Source organism: Ammospiza caudacuta, chromosome 12 (genome assembly GCF_027887145.1).
Source record: "Ammospiza caudacuta isolate bAmmCau1 chromosome 12, bAmmCau1.pri, whole genome shotgun sequence".
NCBI classification, from domain to species: domain Eukaryota; kingdom Metazoa; phylum Chordata; class Aves; order Passeriformes; family Passerellidae; genus Ammospiza; species Ammospiza caudacuta.
In genome coordinates, this window is record NC_080604.1 from 13,696,490 (window position 1) to 13,710,472 (window position 13,983).

The 13,983-nt window shown below is 54.5% G+C and overlaps 1 protein-coding gene across 2 annotated transcripts; it reads left to right on the top strand.

Moving 5' to 3' along the window:
* Positions 1-1,170: 1,170 nt before the first annotated feature.
* On the top strand, positions 1,171-13,712 carry IMPDH2 (inosine monophosphate dehydrogenase 2). 2 transcript variants are annotated; one of them, XM_058813108.1, is made up of 15 exons: positions 1,171-1,324; positions 1,419-1,467; positions 1,562-1,663; positions 1,884-1,958; positions 2,415-2,621; positions 5,749-5,836; positions 6,386-6,585; positions 7,655-7,745; positions 8,403-8,498; positions 9,830-9,901; positions 12,036-12,179; positions 12,359-12,503; positions 12,589-12,732; positions 13,106-13,189; positions 13,458-13,712. In XM_058813108.1, exons 1-15 carry the CDS (start codon positions 1,227-1,229, stop codon positions 13,477-13,479), a joined length of 1,617 nt encoding a protein of 538 aa, XP_058669091.1. In that variant the 5' UTR covers positions 1,171-1,226; the 3' UTR covers positions 13,480-13,712. The 2 variants fall into 2 exon arrangements, with proteins under 2 accessions (XP_058669091.1, XP_058669092.1); XM_058813109.1 differs by lacking the exon at positions 9,830-9,901.
* The last annotated feature ends 271 nt before the right edge of the window (positions 13,713-13,983 follow it).

A 13,983-nucleotide genomic window follows, 5' to 3' on the forward strand; every position in this document is an offset into this window, starting at 1 on the left:
GTACTTTAGTCCCTGAACTAGTTAGACAGGGGGTTGCCTTGGGCAGGGTGTTCTGGGGAGCTGCTCAGAAGGGGTGTGGTTGTCCTCATGTCCCTTGTGCTCTGAGGCTGAGTCTGGAATGTCACAACAAGTAAACCAAGAGGAGGAAGTTGTTCAGTAACCTGCAGTACAGGAACTTTTCCTGATGCTCAAATGGAACTGCAGGGATGGGAACATCTCATCCTGGAAAAAGCCAACTGCTATGTCCTGTAAGGCTCCTCTGAGGCAGATCTGTGTTTGTGCCTGTTCTGCTCCTCCTGGCACAGTCCCCCTGCTCTTCTCCAAAATCCTCCGTCCAGCCCCAGTCTGTGGCACAGATCTGAAGGTGCTACCCCCCATCCCCAGTGTGCAGCTGTCCTCTTCACACTGCTTGTTTGTACAGCCTGGCCTGGTGGCTTTGGGAAGAGGGGGCTGATGCCTAGCTGGGATCACCTTGGATTCTCTCTGGTGAGACTGCTGCCTCTCTGCCTTTCATTCCCCTTTAAGGTGCAAGACTGGCCTCGCTGCTGCCTCTTGACTTTAATCTTTTGTGCAGCTCCCTTTGACTTACAAGATTGCTTTGGATTCTGCTGGCTTGTCCCAGCTCTGCATTCACCAGCGACCCAACAAACCTATTCTTGTCTTCTCAAGCTGCAGGAGTAGCTGGAATCAGCTCCCAACCCGCAGTCTGTGCATGTCACCATGTCATCTGTAGCTGGGCTTTTTAAGGTGGTCTTACAGCAGGTATCGCACTGTACTGATGCCACAAGCTGGTGCCAGCCTAGGCGGTGCCTGGCACGCAGGGCCTACTGGGCTGCACTGGAGTTCAGCTCTCTCCTGTTGCTTCCTGCCGGTACATGGACCCGGCTGCTCAGCCTGACTACAGGACAGCCGCGATGACGCGATGTCACCGGGCTGAAGACGTACGGGCTCGTTGCCGAGAAGCTGCTCAGGAGGTGCTGAGAGGGACAGCCGTGCCCGGTGTGTGCCCGGTGTGTGCCCGCTGCCGCCCGGCGCAGCGCAGGCCGGGAGCCGCGGCTGTGCTGCTCCGCTCCGGGGCCCTCCGCGACGCCAGGGGGCGCTGTCGGCTGTGGCCCTACCGGAGGCGCTCTGTCCACGCCGTGGCGGGGCGGGCACAGCGGGTCTCTCCCGGCGGCCGTTGGGGCGCGCGTGCGCTCGGTGTGGCGGGGCGGGCACGCGGCGGGGCCATGGCGGACTACCTGATCAGCGGCGGCACCGGCTACGTGCCCGACGACGGGCTGACGGCTCAGCAGCTCTTCAGCTGCGGCGATGGCCTCACCTACAAGTGAGTGCGGCCGGCACGGGGGTGGGACCGGGACCGGGACCTGGGGCGCGGGGCCGCCGCGGTCGCTGACGCGTCTCCCCTCGTTCCCCCGCAGCGATTTCCTCATCCTCCCGGGGTACATCGACTTCACGGCCGACCAGGTGGTGAGTGGCCGGGGCGGGGGAGCGGGCCGGGGCCGGGCCGTGGGTTGCGCCGGTGCCGCCGCTCACCCGCCGCCGCCGCCTGCCTCCTCGCCAGGACCTGACCTCGGCGCTGACCAAGAGAATCACCCTGAAGACGCCGCTGGTCTCCTCGCCCATGGACACGGTCACCGAGGCCAGCATGGCCATCGCCATGGCGGTGAGTGCGGCCCCGTGAGGGCGGGTCCCCTGTGCCGCCATCACCGGGCTGGCGGGGCAGGAAACGCTGCCTGAGGCGCCCGCGTGGCTGCCCCGGGTCCCGCAGCGCCTCGGGGCGAGGCCCGGCCCGGAGCTCCATCCGTGCCGGCCCCGCTGCCGCAGCCGGCCGGTGCAGCGCGGGCAGGGGCTGCGGTGACTCACAGCCGCTTTTGTGTCCCCAGCTGACCGGAGGAATCGGGTTCATCCACCACAACTGCACCCCGGAGTTCCAGGCCAACGAGGTGCGGAAGGTGAAGGTGAGTGCTTGTAACGGCAGCACCAAACCGTGCTGGCACAGGGCGCTCTGTGGAGGTGGGAGCGGGTCTGGCCTCGCTGAATGAGCTGTGTGAGGAGATTGCTGACGTGTGCCCGATCTTCGTGTTTCAGAGCTGTAGTGCTGCCAGGGTTTGCAGGCACAGCCCTCTTGTTGTGTGCCAGACACTGTCTGTGGTCAGCCTGGGAGTTGAGTCCTCCTGGTGTGGGAATATTCCCCATCATTTCAGGGAGGAGGTTAGCCTGCAAGCTCTTCCATGTTAACATTATTTGGGTGAGCCTTGTTGCTGGTTTGAGAGTCGTCCTGTTGGTGAGCATGTGGCTCGGCTGGGTGATGGCAGACCCGTGTGAGTGGCTGCAGTAACCTGCAGGCACGTGCCTCGCTCCTGTCTGGCCTGGCAGTGCCACTCAGCCTGGCTGCTGGATCTGCTTCCTTTCAGAAATACGAGCAAGGATTCATCACAGACCCCGTGGTGCTGAGCCCCAATGACCGAGTGCGAGATGTGTTTGAAGCAAAAGCTCGTCATGGATTTTGTGGGATTCCCATCACGGACAATGGGAAGATGGGGGGCAAGCTGGTTGGGATCATCTCGTCCAGAGATATTGATTTCCTGAAAGAGTCAGAGCATGACCTGCCCCTCGGTGAGGTGAGAAGTGTTCACACCTGAGGGCTGTGAACACTATGTTAGGAAGCTGTGTGGCCTGTGATAAGGATAAGGGTGAGTGTGTGGCTGTGAGGGTGTTCTGCCCCTGGGAGGGAGCAGCTCCAGCTTAGCTCAGCAGATCTGTCTGTGAGTGTATTTCCAGGGGAGAGTGTCTTGCTCGTTTGCACTCTCTGAGCGACTCCTGCAGTGCAGACCATGCAGTTTGTGTGAATTATGAGGATTATCTTTCAGTGCTGTGGAACCTCAGCCCTGCTTCACTAATTAATTGCTGGTGTTTGTGGCTGTTGCTGTAGTCCCACATGCTGGCACTGCCAGCTTTGTAGCAGCTGTGCTCTGCCCAGCAAACTCTCCAAGTGCTGAGCTTCCTTTTCTGGGCTGCCTTTTCCTCTGTGCATCATCTGGATTACTTGTTCTTTCAAATAACCCCTGAACTTGCAGTCTGGACTTCATAATGCTTTGCTGCCAGACTCCCCTGTGCAGGAGAACGTTCTGTGATTCCAGTTACACAAGCTGTAACTGGAGATCTGCGGTGCTGTCAGGTTACACCACCAGTGCCTCTTGGCCATGCTTTCCTCTTGGCTCACAAATATTTTTAGCTCTTGCTGACCAAACGTGGTGTCACATGCTGATCCCTGTTTGGTTTGAAATCAGCTATAAATACAAGATAATGATACAAGAGCCTTAAACTAGGAGCAGGTTATAAAAGTGCATGTGGCCCTTTGAAGCAATGCTGCCTATCAGAGGAGCGAGATAAGGATCTTTCCTCATACTTTCTTTGGGTCATTCAGCACTGCAGAGCAGGAAACTTTCTGCTGTCAGTGTGTGGTGCTTGTTCCAGATGGCTGGAAGCTGGCCAATGTGACACCTATTCACAACAAGGGTGGGAAGGAGGATCCTGGTAATTACAGGCCAGTTAGCCTGACCTCAGTACCCAGTAAGGTAATGGAGCAGTTCATACTGAGTGTCATCACACAGCACTTACAGGATGGCCAAGGTATCAGAGCCAGCCAGCAGAGGTTTAGGAGGAGTAGGTCATGTTTGACCAACCTGATCTTTCATGACCAGGTGACCCTCCTGGTGGATGCAGGAATAGCTGTGGTTGTTGTGTGCCTGGATTCCAGCAAGGCCTTTGGCACTGTCTCCCCCAGCACACTCCTGGCAAAGCTGCAGCCCAGGCCTGGGACAGGAGCACTCTGTGCTGGGCTCAGAGCTAGCTGGAGAGTGGTGGTGACTGATGCTGCAGCCAGGCAGCAGGGGTGTCCCTCAGGGCAGGAGGGCTCTGCAGGGAGACCTGGAACAGTTGTATGGATGGGCAGAGTCCAATAGGATGGAGTTTAATAAGTCCAAGTGCCCAGTCCTGCATTTGGCCACAATAACCCCCTGCAGTGTTACAGGCTGGGGATGGTGTGGCTGGGCAGTGCCCAGGCAGAAAGGGACCTGGGGGTGCTGGTGACAGCCAGCTGAACGTGAGCCAGCAGTGTGTCCAGGTGGCCAAGGAGGCCAAGGGCTCCTGGCCTGGATCAGGAATGGTGTGGCCAGCAGGAGCAGGGAGGTCATTCTCCCCCTGCACTGGGCACTGGTGAGGCCACACCCTGAGTGCTGTGTCCAGTTCTGGCCCCAGAGTTTGGGAAGGACATTAAGACACTTGAGTGTGTCCAGAGGAGGCAACGAGGCTGGTGAGGGGCTGGGAACACAAACCCTGAGGAATCGCTGAGGGAGCTGGGGGTGCTCAGCCTGGAGAAAAGGAGACTCAGATGTGACCTTATCAGTCTCTACAACTCCCTGAAAGGTGGTTGTAGTCAGGTGGGGTTGGTCCCTTTCTCCAGGCAGCAACTGACAGAGCCAGAGGACACAGTCTTAAGCTGTGCAAGGGAAAAATATAGGTTGGATATTAGGAAAGTTTTTTACAGAAAGAGTGATAAAGCATGGAATGGTCTGCCTGGGAAGGTGGTGGAGTCACCATCTCTGGAGGTGTTTTAAAAAAGGCTGGATGTGGCACTCAATGCCATGGTTTAATTGAGGTATTAGGGCATGGGTTGGACTCGATTATCTTGAAGGTCTCTTCTAACCTAGTGGTTCTGTGATATGTCTGTGATGCCTCAGGCTTCTCTTGAGGTGTGGGTTCTGTCACAGCATTTTCGGTAGATGGAGGCATGGTCAGCCTCTTTCCAATGCAAAATGTCTGTTGTTATGGTATAAATAACTGAAATGTTCTTCTTTGTATGCAACTGACCTACCTTCCTGAAGAGTTAGAGAATGCACCCTTTTAGCTTTGCCCAGCCTTCTCAAATAACCTTTCATGGGGACTTGATGATCACAGAATGCTGTGGTTGGAAAGGGACTTGGAGGTCCCTTGTCAAGCCACCTGCTCAAGGCACGTTGAGCTGGAGGAGGTTTTGTGGGGCTGTGTCTAAATCTCCAAGGATGGAGATTTCATTATCTCTCTCAGCTGCCCTCCCAGTGGGAGAGCACTGTTGTGATGAAAGCCACCACAGCAGGTCAGATGTTCCCCACTGTCCAGCACTGCCCTTTGCTTTCCATCGTGTTGTGGTGCTCGTTTGTCAGAGTGAGTGTGGCTGAGCATATTTGGATTGATTCACCTCCTTTGCCCCACTGTCCTTACCAGCAGTAGCAGTGGGTTATTCTGGGCAGAGCCCTTCCAGGGCCTGTGCATGGGAGATGCTGCCTGAACACAAGATTGAGGGCGGCACCGTTTCTGCCAGCACAGCATGGGACTCCCAAGCTGTCTCCAGCCCTTATTTGCATGTGCTCCAATGAAAGGGAGAGCTGTCAGGGTGATATCCCAAACAAGGGTCACCCGAGAGTTGTCCCTGGTTTCCAGGTGCTTTCACTTGTGTTCCTGAGGCCTTCTGCCATCTCCTGTTTCAGTGCACTGATGGGCTTGGGGCTTGATGCCAGAGCCTGCATGGGGACAGCATACTGGAGGCTTTTCCTGTGTGTTCCTGGAGGCGTGTTGCTGTGCTGTGGGCTCTTTGTGGAGCACTCCTGCACGGCCACTGCAGAGTGTTTCACGTGGGCAGGGGGGTTTGGTATTTTCAGATCAGTGTGAAGGAGTTCTTGTGACTTTTTATCTTCTCCCACCCACTAGATTATGACAAAGCGGGAAGATCTTGTTGTGGCCCCAGCTGGCGTAATGTTGAAGGAAGCAAATGAAATTCTGCAAAGGAGTAAAAAAGGTACCTGTGGCTGTCTGTGGCACAAGGGAGAGCTGTGGAAGTGCTGGGTGAATGTGGGCACACAGTCTCTGTGTGGGTGAAACATGGGAGACAGCGGTGAACACAGTGCCCACAGCCCTCTGCTGGGGTACAGAGTTCACCTGCCTTCATCTCAAATGTGTTTGGAGTTGAGGGATTCTTGGCAGCCCAGTGTTCGGCTGTCCAGCCACGTCTTTGATTTTCTGGCCTGGTCTTTGCATTTCAGTGCTCAGTTCATCCCTCTTAGGGTTTAGTAGTTTGATTTTTAATAGGGTGTTGTGCGCCTAGTTATTAAAAAATGCACACATTTTCTATGGTTGATGTAAAAATACTGAGTCCTTCTCCAGTCCTATAAACTCCTTTCTCTGTTTCTCAAGCCAGAGCTGCTGGCATCCATGGCCAAGCAAGATATGGTAACACACCTGAGTCTCCATCTTGTAGCAGTTTTTGCCTGCCCGCTGCTGCAGTGCTCTGAGCTAATGCCTGTGTCCTGCAGAAATCTGCAGTGATGTTCTCTCTGTGTGTTTCCAGGCAAGCTGCCAATTGTTAATGAAGATGACGAGCTGGTGGCCATCATTGCCCGCACTGATCTCAAGAAGAACAGGGATTACCCTCTGGCTTCCAAGGATGCCAAGAAGCAGCTGCTGTGCGGGGCCGCTATCGGGACCCACGAGGATGACAAGTACCGGCTGGACCTGCTGGTGCAGGCTGGCGTGGATGCCGTCGTGCTGGTGAGCACCCCTGGGCACCCCTGGGCATTGTGTCAGCCTGGGACACTGGGGCTTGAGTCCCCAGGCTGGATGAATGTCACTGTCTTTGTCACAGGCCTTTCTGTGTTAGAATATGGCAGTTTGTTGACCTCTCAGTCTTGTTCAGGTTAGAATCCTCAGATTGGAGGGATTCTTCTTCCCTGGAGATTTATGTGACCTGAAGGAGTTCCTAGGGTGCATTGAAGCCCTGAAGGCTGTGAAGAGAAACATTGTCAGTTAATACAGAATCTTCTACAAATACCTCTTGCACTCTGCCACCAGCCTCTCTGATGTTCCTGACTAGTTTTGAATATTCAGCTTATCAGTTTCCCTTCGTCCCTTTGGTGTTTGTTACTGTGTTACTCTCTTACTGATGTCCAGGAGTGATCAGTGAGCCCAGAGCTGCTCTGCTGGTCTCCCTTTCTGGCCTGTAAACTTTCAGGTACAGTTGTCACTGCCTGTATTTGCACATGGTTTTCTCATCGATTGTGATACTGTGAGTGTGCTGTGCTCTGAGGGCACGGCTGTGCAGTGGGAAATGTTTAACAGACATCATTTGACTGGGTCACAGAGATTGACAGGGACTGAGGGCTCAGTGCTCCACATCTGGTATTTGAGCTGCTCTGCTGCACAGTAAGGAGGTGCATCCCCCCACCTGCCCTGCTGGGTTTCACAAGGAACATTCTCAATTTCACCTGTAGTTTGAGACAGGGCTGACAGTGTCCTGCTGATAGAGCCAGATGGTTCTTATCCACAGCCAGATGTTCTGCTTGTTCCGTTCTGTAGAAGCTACAGGATTAAACCTGAAGGATATTACTGAAGTCTTTACAATACTGAAATCTTTACAATGTACTTCCCTTGTGCAGGGAAATGCATTCCCATCTTGGCAGCAGCTTCTGCTGGGATTCCATGCCCAATTTGGGGAGTCATTTTGCCCATTACTCAACTTAGTAGAGACCCCAGCAAGCAGAGTGAAAATCTGAAACTTTTCTGAAGCTGCATTTGTAATCTGCAGAAATTCTGGTTGAAACTGATTTTCTTTCTGTTGCAGGATTCCTCTCAGGGGAATTCCATCTTCCAGATCAATATGATTAAATATATTAAGGAGAAATATCCCAACCTACAAGTTATTGGAGGAAACGGTAGGCGTGTGTTGAGAACTCTTGTCTTTAAAGGACATTTGTTTCTTAGACACAGAGGGAGCTGCAGGGATGTGAATGAAATGATCATCTTGGTAAATTTCTGTGGGCTTAAAATGGTTTCCTCTGACTTGTGGAATGGAGCAAGGCCACTGCAGACACAGGGCAGTACCTTACTGCTGCAGATACTTAAAACCTTTGTTCTGCAGCACAGCATGTTACAGTCCTCCATGGCACATTATGCATTAGTTTATTTTACACACCAGTTTAAAATTTTGCTTAGTAATGAATACTGCTTGATGTGGAAATCTAGTGGCAATTTTCCCTGCCTCTCTACAGCAGAGCCCAGTGGTCCTTGTCTTTACTTGATGCTGTTACCCTGTACTCTGCCCTCCCTACCTCGTGTGGCCCGGAGAGTGTTTGGGACCGTGCCATGACTTGTGCTGCCTCAGCCTTTGGGTAGAAGTTGCAGAATAGCCTGAAGGGGCAGTGTCACCTCACCCACTGTGGCAGCTTGAGCAGAAACTCACTGCCCCTCCCTGACAGGCCTGGCTCTGCCACAGGCTGTTAGCCAGGGTGGGGGATGTTGGCAGCCATGGGGAAGAAGTGTTGTTTGCAAATGTGCTTGTCTGCTTTCAAACCGATTTTTGCTCCCCACAGTGGTGACTGCGGCTCAGGCCAAGAACCTGATTGACGCCGGGGTTGATGCCCTGAGGGTCGGGATGGGCAGTGGCTCCATCTGCATCACACAGGAAGGTGAGAGAGATCAGCTACTCCTAAATAGGCTGAAGACACGTGTTTAGTAGAAATTCCCTGCTGAAAAGCAGCATGGCTGGGATGGAATTCTCCTGTTTTGAGGGCAGTGTCCATCAGGAAGACGTCTTTCACCCCCTTTGTCCAGGACTTCCAACCCTTGGGGTGGCAGCAGCAGCAAAGGCATTTCCCAGGACTGACTGAGACTGAGTAGAGCCGGTGTGGCAGATGGTGGCTTTGCCTGAGGGGAGCTGTTGGCTCGGTGTGGAATGGGGCTGACAGGCAGCTCTGCAGGGAGAGGGGCTTACTGGATCCCCAGTGCTGATGGGTGAAGCACACTGGGCTGTCTGTGCTCCCTTGCCTCTGGCAGCAGTGTGTGTGATGCTTGACTATTGATCTGGGCTCGATGCCTTTGCAGTTTCCAGGCCAAAATGGGATTTCTTGCTTTTGTCTCTGCAGCTAGACAGAGCTTGTGTGGGGCAGAGGCTGTGCCACCCTTAGCTAAGAGGCAAGAGAGGCATCCCCCAGGGCCTGAAGAAAGTCTGTCTTGATGACAGACTCAGTCCTTGTGTGTTGAGCCTCAGGTGGGGTGCAGAGTGGTGGTGCAGCAAGGTGCTGCAGTCCACCAGCACAGCCCCTCACTGCTTTAGTCCTTGGTCTGTGCCACAGGAGGCAGTAAATGAGCAGCTGCTTGGCTGTAGGAGCTGCATTGGCTCTGCCCTTTCCAGCATGGAGCCTGTGAGCAGCCCTGGACCTGTCCTGTGTTCCTGCTTTGCCTGGCTGCAGGGGTTCCAGTCAGGGCAGTGTCTCAGGTCAGCTTTCTGAGGAGGGAGGAGTATCCTTGGGCTGACACTTCCATAGCCAGAGCAGAGCCAGGACACACATGTCCTGCCCTGGCTGTGAGGCAAAGGCATGCTCTGATCTGCACAGTGGTGAATGTCCCTGGGCTTCCTCCAGCTGCCCTGGGAATGGGGCTGGGTGCTGTGTTTGGTGAAGGTGTAGACCAGAGGCAGAATGTGGCACTTCACAGGAGATGTGGTTGCAGAACTCTTGCCTGCAGCTTCCCAGGTTTTTGTTGCTGTTAAGGGAAAGAGCTCTGGCTTTTTGGGGTCGGGGTCACCTCTCTGGTGGCTGCTGGGGTAGGGCAAGCATGTGCTGTGCACAGCCAGGCCTGGCTGCCTTGGATCTGGCCTCTGGCTTGGCTCAGGCTAGGAAGGGTCTCAAAGTCAGCTCTGTCCCACCATATGCTCTGCCCAGTAGCAGGTCATTTCTGGGGTCCTTTGTTCTGCTGCTGTTCTTCTGTCTCTAAAATGTGTGTGTTTGTTTTTGTTTAGCTGCTCCAAAGATCCCTCCAGACCTAAAGTCCCACAGCCCCAAATGCCCTTCTACTGTCACGGGCACCTATAGTAAGTCACTTGCCCTGTTCCCAACCCTAATTATGTGTCTTGAAGCAGGATCCTGATTTGGCTGCACATGGCCCTACTGCTTGTTTGAGAATAATTTAGCTGTAGATGCACTTGGGGTTTTGTGGCTTTGGATACTGGTTTTGAATCTAAAATTAAATCTGAGAAGCCTCTCTGATTTCATAAAGCAGAATCTGAACTGTCCAAGCTGAGGGAACTCAGGCCTGTCCTCTCTCCACTCCAAATTCCAGTTAGGAGCCTGATTGCACCTTTTGGATCCCTAGCCAGTCATGCTCCTGCTGATCCAGTACTGGGAGGTGATCCCTGAGCAGTTCTTGATCGTGCTCAAAATGTAGCTCTAATTCTGGGCAAGTTGTGCTCCCTTCCCATGGGGCTGGCTTCCCCGAGTTACAGAGGGACTTCACTGCACCTGGCCACCTTGGCAGCTGTGTTCCATCTTCTCCCCACCAAATCCTGTGGAGAGAAGGAGCTTCTGCCTGCCCAGCCCAGGGTGCAGTGTTCTCTGCTCTGATGCTCTGACCAAGCAGCCCCTGCAAGGGAAGCCTTAGGCTTTGTCTTTGCCCCTAGTTCTGACACACCCCAAAGGGAGAGGTTTACTCCAGCAGATCCTGGCAGGTTTTCTCCAGCAGATGATTTTGTAGGGCCACCCTTTGCCAATGCACTGAAAGGGACAAACCCTTCCCTGACCGTGTGATGTGTGTGTGTGCTCAGAACCCCGCTTGGGACGCCTGCGCTGCGGGGCTGTGGCACTGGGCACTGGGACACTCGAGAGGCACGATGCTCCCAGGGGCCCTGAGCCCAGCTGTGCCTTAAAAGGGCTGGTCTCTGTGCTTGAGAGGTTTCTGCAGGCCCTGCACTGTCTGTGGCACACTCCCATAGACCCTGGACTCAAAACCCTTCAGAAATGGGTGTTTCTCTCCACAGAGCTCTTCCACAGCAGCATTTTGCAGCTGCACTGTGGCCTTCAGCAGTGCAGAACTGCAAGACCATCTCTTGATGATGAAGCTGGCAGCCTCTCCCTGGCTGGCTGAGCCTGAGCTGAACGCTGGGGTCTGATTAAATTTAGTTCTGTCACAATCTCAGCCTGCAGTCTGGCTGCCCTCCCTCAGCAGCTGCTGCTGAGTGCTGGGAGTAGAGAAACTGTATCCTCCTGGCCCCTGCAGGTCTCTGCCAGGGACATGCTGCCAGCACTGCCGCCGTGCAGGCTGAACCACACCTGGATTTCACACTCCAGAGTACTAATACTGAATGGCCTTAATCTTTCCCAGTTTATGGGACTAACCATGACTGAAGAAAAGGCTTCCAGTTGATGGTGGGGAAGGGACGTCTCCCTGAGAGAAGCTTATCTCAGTGTTCTTGCATGCCTGTGGCTGACAAACATGTTACAAGACATGCCTTGTGCTGGTTTTCCTCACATAACGGGAAGCTTAACTGCTAATGACTGGGAAGAACAAGTAAATCCAAAGCTAATAACTCTCTCCTCATGGGGCAGCGAAACTTGATGGAACCCTTGCTACATTGCAGGGCAGGAAGATAAATTATTACCAAACCATTCTGCCTCTTTCCTTTTCCACTGCTGCATGTGTGTTTGTGTGTATATGCAGACCTTTATGCATAGATATAAATATATCTATAGCATATACAGGCATATGAGCTCTCTCCCAGCCAACTGCCTTTCCATTCAAGAGGCACATCTTAAAGATGCTGGGTACATGGACAAGGGGTCTGGCAGCTGCAGGAGAGAGCCAGCAGTGGGACATGGCTACATGCCTGGGATGCTTTGGAGAGGGGCTTTTGGAATTTGCTTTATTTCCTTCCCAAGCTCCCCACATGTCTGCTGTGCACAAGGATCGAGCCACGAGTCTTGTCTGATCCCAGGCATCCAACCAAAGCCCCCAGTCCCGAGGTCACTCCCAGCTTTTTGGAGCCAAGGGCTGTGAGGACGTCTCAGCAGGCACCTCCCGGGCACCTGCTTCTCTTGGACTCGGCCTAGGGACGGAGCCCAGGGATTTGTGCGTTCTGAGTGCTGGAGCATGCGTGTGCAGGGAGCCTGAGCGAGCCTGCTGGGACGGGGCCGTGCTGCGGGCTGGGGCTGAGCTGTGTGTCTGTCCCGCAGTGCTGGCGTGCGGCCGTCCCCAGGCCACGGCGGTGTACAAGGTGTCCGAGTACGCGCGCAGGTTCGGCGTCCCCGTCATCGCCGACGGCGGCATCCAGACGGTCGGGCACATCGCCAAGGCCCTGGCACTGGGGGCCTCCACAGGTGAGCACACTGTGGCCAATCTCCCAGGAGGTGTTTCCATATGGCCCACACTGGGCACGAGGGCTTTACCTGCAGGTGGCTGGGGGCATGGGGCTGCAGCCAGTGCTGTGCCCAGGAACCCTGAGGGGTTTTGCAGCCACTGCCGCTGATGTGCTGTTCCTGGTGATATCTTGTGCCAGTGATGATGGGCTCTCTCCTGGCTGCCACCACGGAGGCCCCAGGCGAGTACTTCTTCTCGGATGGCATCAGGCTGAAGAAATACCGTGGCATGGGCTCCCTAGATGCCATGGACAAGAACTTGGGCAGCCAGAATCGGTATTTCAGGTCAGAGACGGTGCTTTGGGGCAGCAGATCAAGCTTTTGGGGTTTCTGTGCTTCACAAATACCCTTGATTTGTGCTTTCATGCAGTGAGACAGACAAAATTAAAGTAGCCCAGGGGGTCTCCGGTGCAGTGCAAGACAAAGGCTCTATCCATAAATTCATTCCATACCTTATTGCTGGGATCCAGCATTCCTGCCAGGATATCGGTGCCAAGAGCCTGACCCAAGTCCGGTGAGTGCTTCCCCGTGTCTGTGTTCTGGTTAGGTCATGGTGCTGCTGCCTGAGTCCCTGTGCAGCTGTACTCAAGCCGTGGTGTGTTCTAGATAATCTGTAGCTCTCTTCCCTCATCTCCAGTGGGCAGTGCATAATGATCTGCCAGCCCCAGGGACACAGGAGTATGGTCTGTTGTGGCATATTCAGCTGGCTGGGCTCAAAATGTTGGGATTACATTACCTAGTGTGCTTTTGGGAGCACAGGAAAGACCATTCTGGCCACAGCTGGAGGAACCAGTGATCCTCATTCCAGATGTTCCAGCTCAGCATGTGCCAGAGCACTGTCCTCCCTGGACTCTGCCTGGCTTGTGACAGGTGTGCTTCCCCCTCAGAGCCATGATGTACTCAGGAGAGCTGAAGTTTGAGAAGAGGACAACATCTGCCCAGGTTGAAGGAGGGGTGCATGGCCTCCACTCGTAAGTGCTTCTGGCAGGAGCCTTGGCACCCTGGGGGGGTATTGGGTGTGAGGAACAGCCATCCTGTACCTCAGCTGCCATGCCCTTGGCTTGGTGTGCCATTCACGGGCTTGCCGTGGCACCACAGCCGGGCCAAGCCCTGGCCTGTCAGGGTGCTGAGGCTGTTCCCCTCCCTGGGCTGGCAGGATCTGTCCCATACTGCACCTTTGTCCCTGACCTGAGTGAGGTGGGTCAGTAAAGGGGCTCCCTGGTGCTGCTTCCCTCACAGGTATGAGAAACGCCTCTTCTGAGAGATCTGTGTCTGTCCCTGTGCCACCAGCCCTGCGCTGCTCTGCGTGGGAGCTGCTCTTGCTGCAGAAGTGCCATTATTCTGGGCTGCCTGGAGCTCCTGCTGTCCCTTGGCTGCTTCCTGACCACCCGCGGGGCCCGCCTTCCACCCCGGAGCCGTGAGCCTGGGCTGGAGCCTTGCACGTGTTGGCCATGTTTTACAATAAAAATATTAAAATATGTGCGGTTGGTATCAGCCCAGAGCCCCTCTTCCTTCTTCACCTCCCTTGCTCTCCATCCTTGGCTCTGTCCCTTGCTTCCCACACTGTCAGAGGCAGCTGATAACCCCAGAAAGGACTGTGTGCATGTGAAGGGTGACAGGGAGGGGAGAGCCCTGAGACAGAGCTGAGTGGGTAACACAGTGTCGCTTCTTTACAAATCCTTCCTGAGAGCAGAAGACAAGGGCTGGAGTGCTGGGTAAGAAAGCAAACAGTTTTACATTGCCATTATCTCCTGCTGGCAGCTGC

Bases quoted from the DNA above. Each gene is read 5' to 3' on its own strand.
- IMPDH2 (XM_058813108.1), top strand. From the start codon at position 1,227: ATGGCGGACTACCTGATCAGCGGCGGCACCGGCTACGTGCCCGACGAC. The intron at 1,325-1,418 runs GTGAGTGCGGCC...GTTCCCCCGCAG, and splicing joins GGCGATGGCCTCACCTACAA to CGATTTCCTCATCCTCCCGG. The intron at 8,499-9,829 runs GTGAGAGAGATC...GTTTTTGTTTAG, and splicing joins CATCTGCATCACACAGGAAG to CTGCTCCAAAGATCCCTCCA.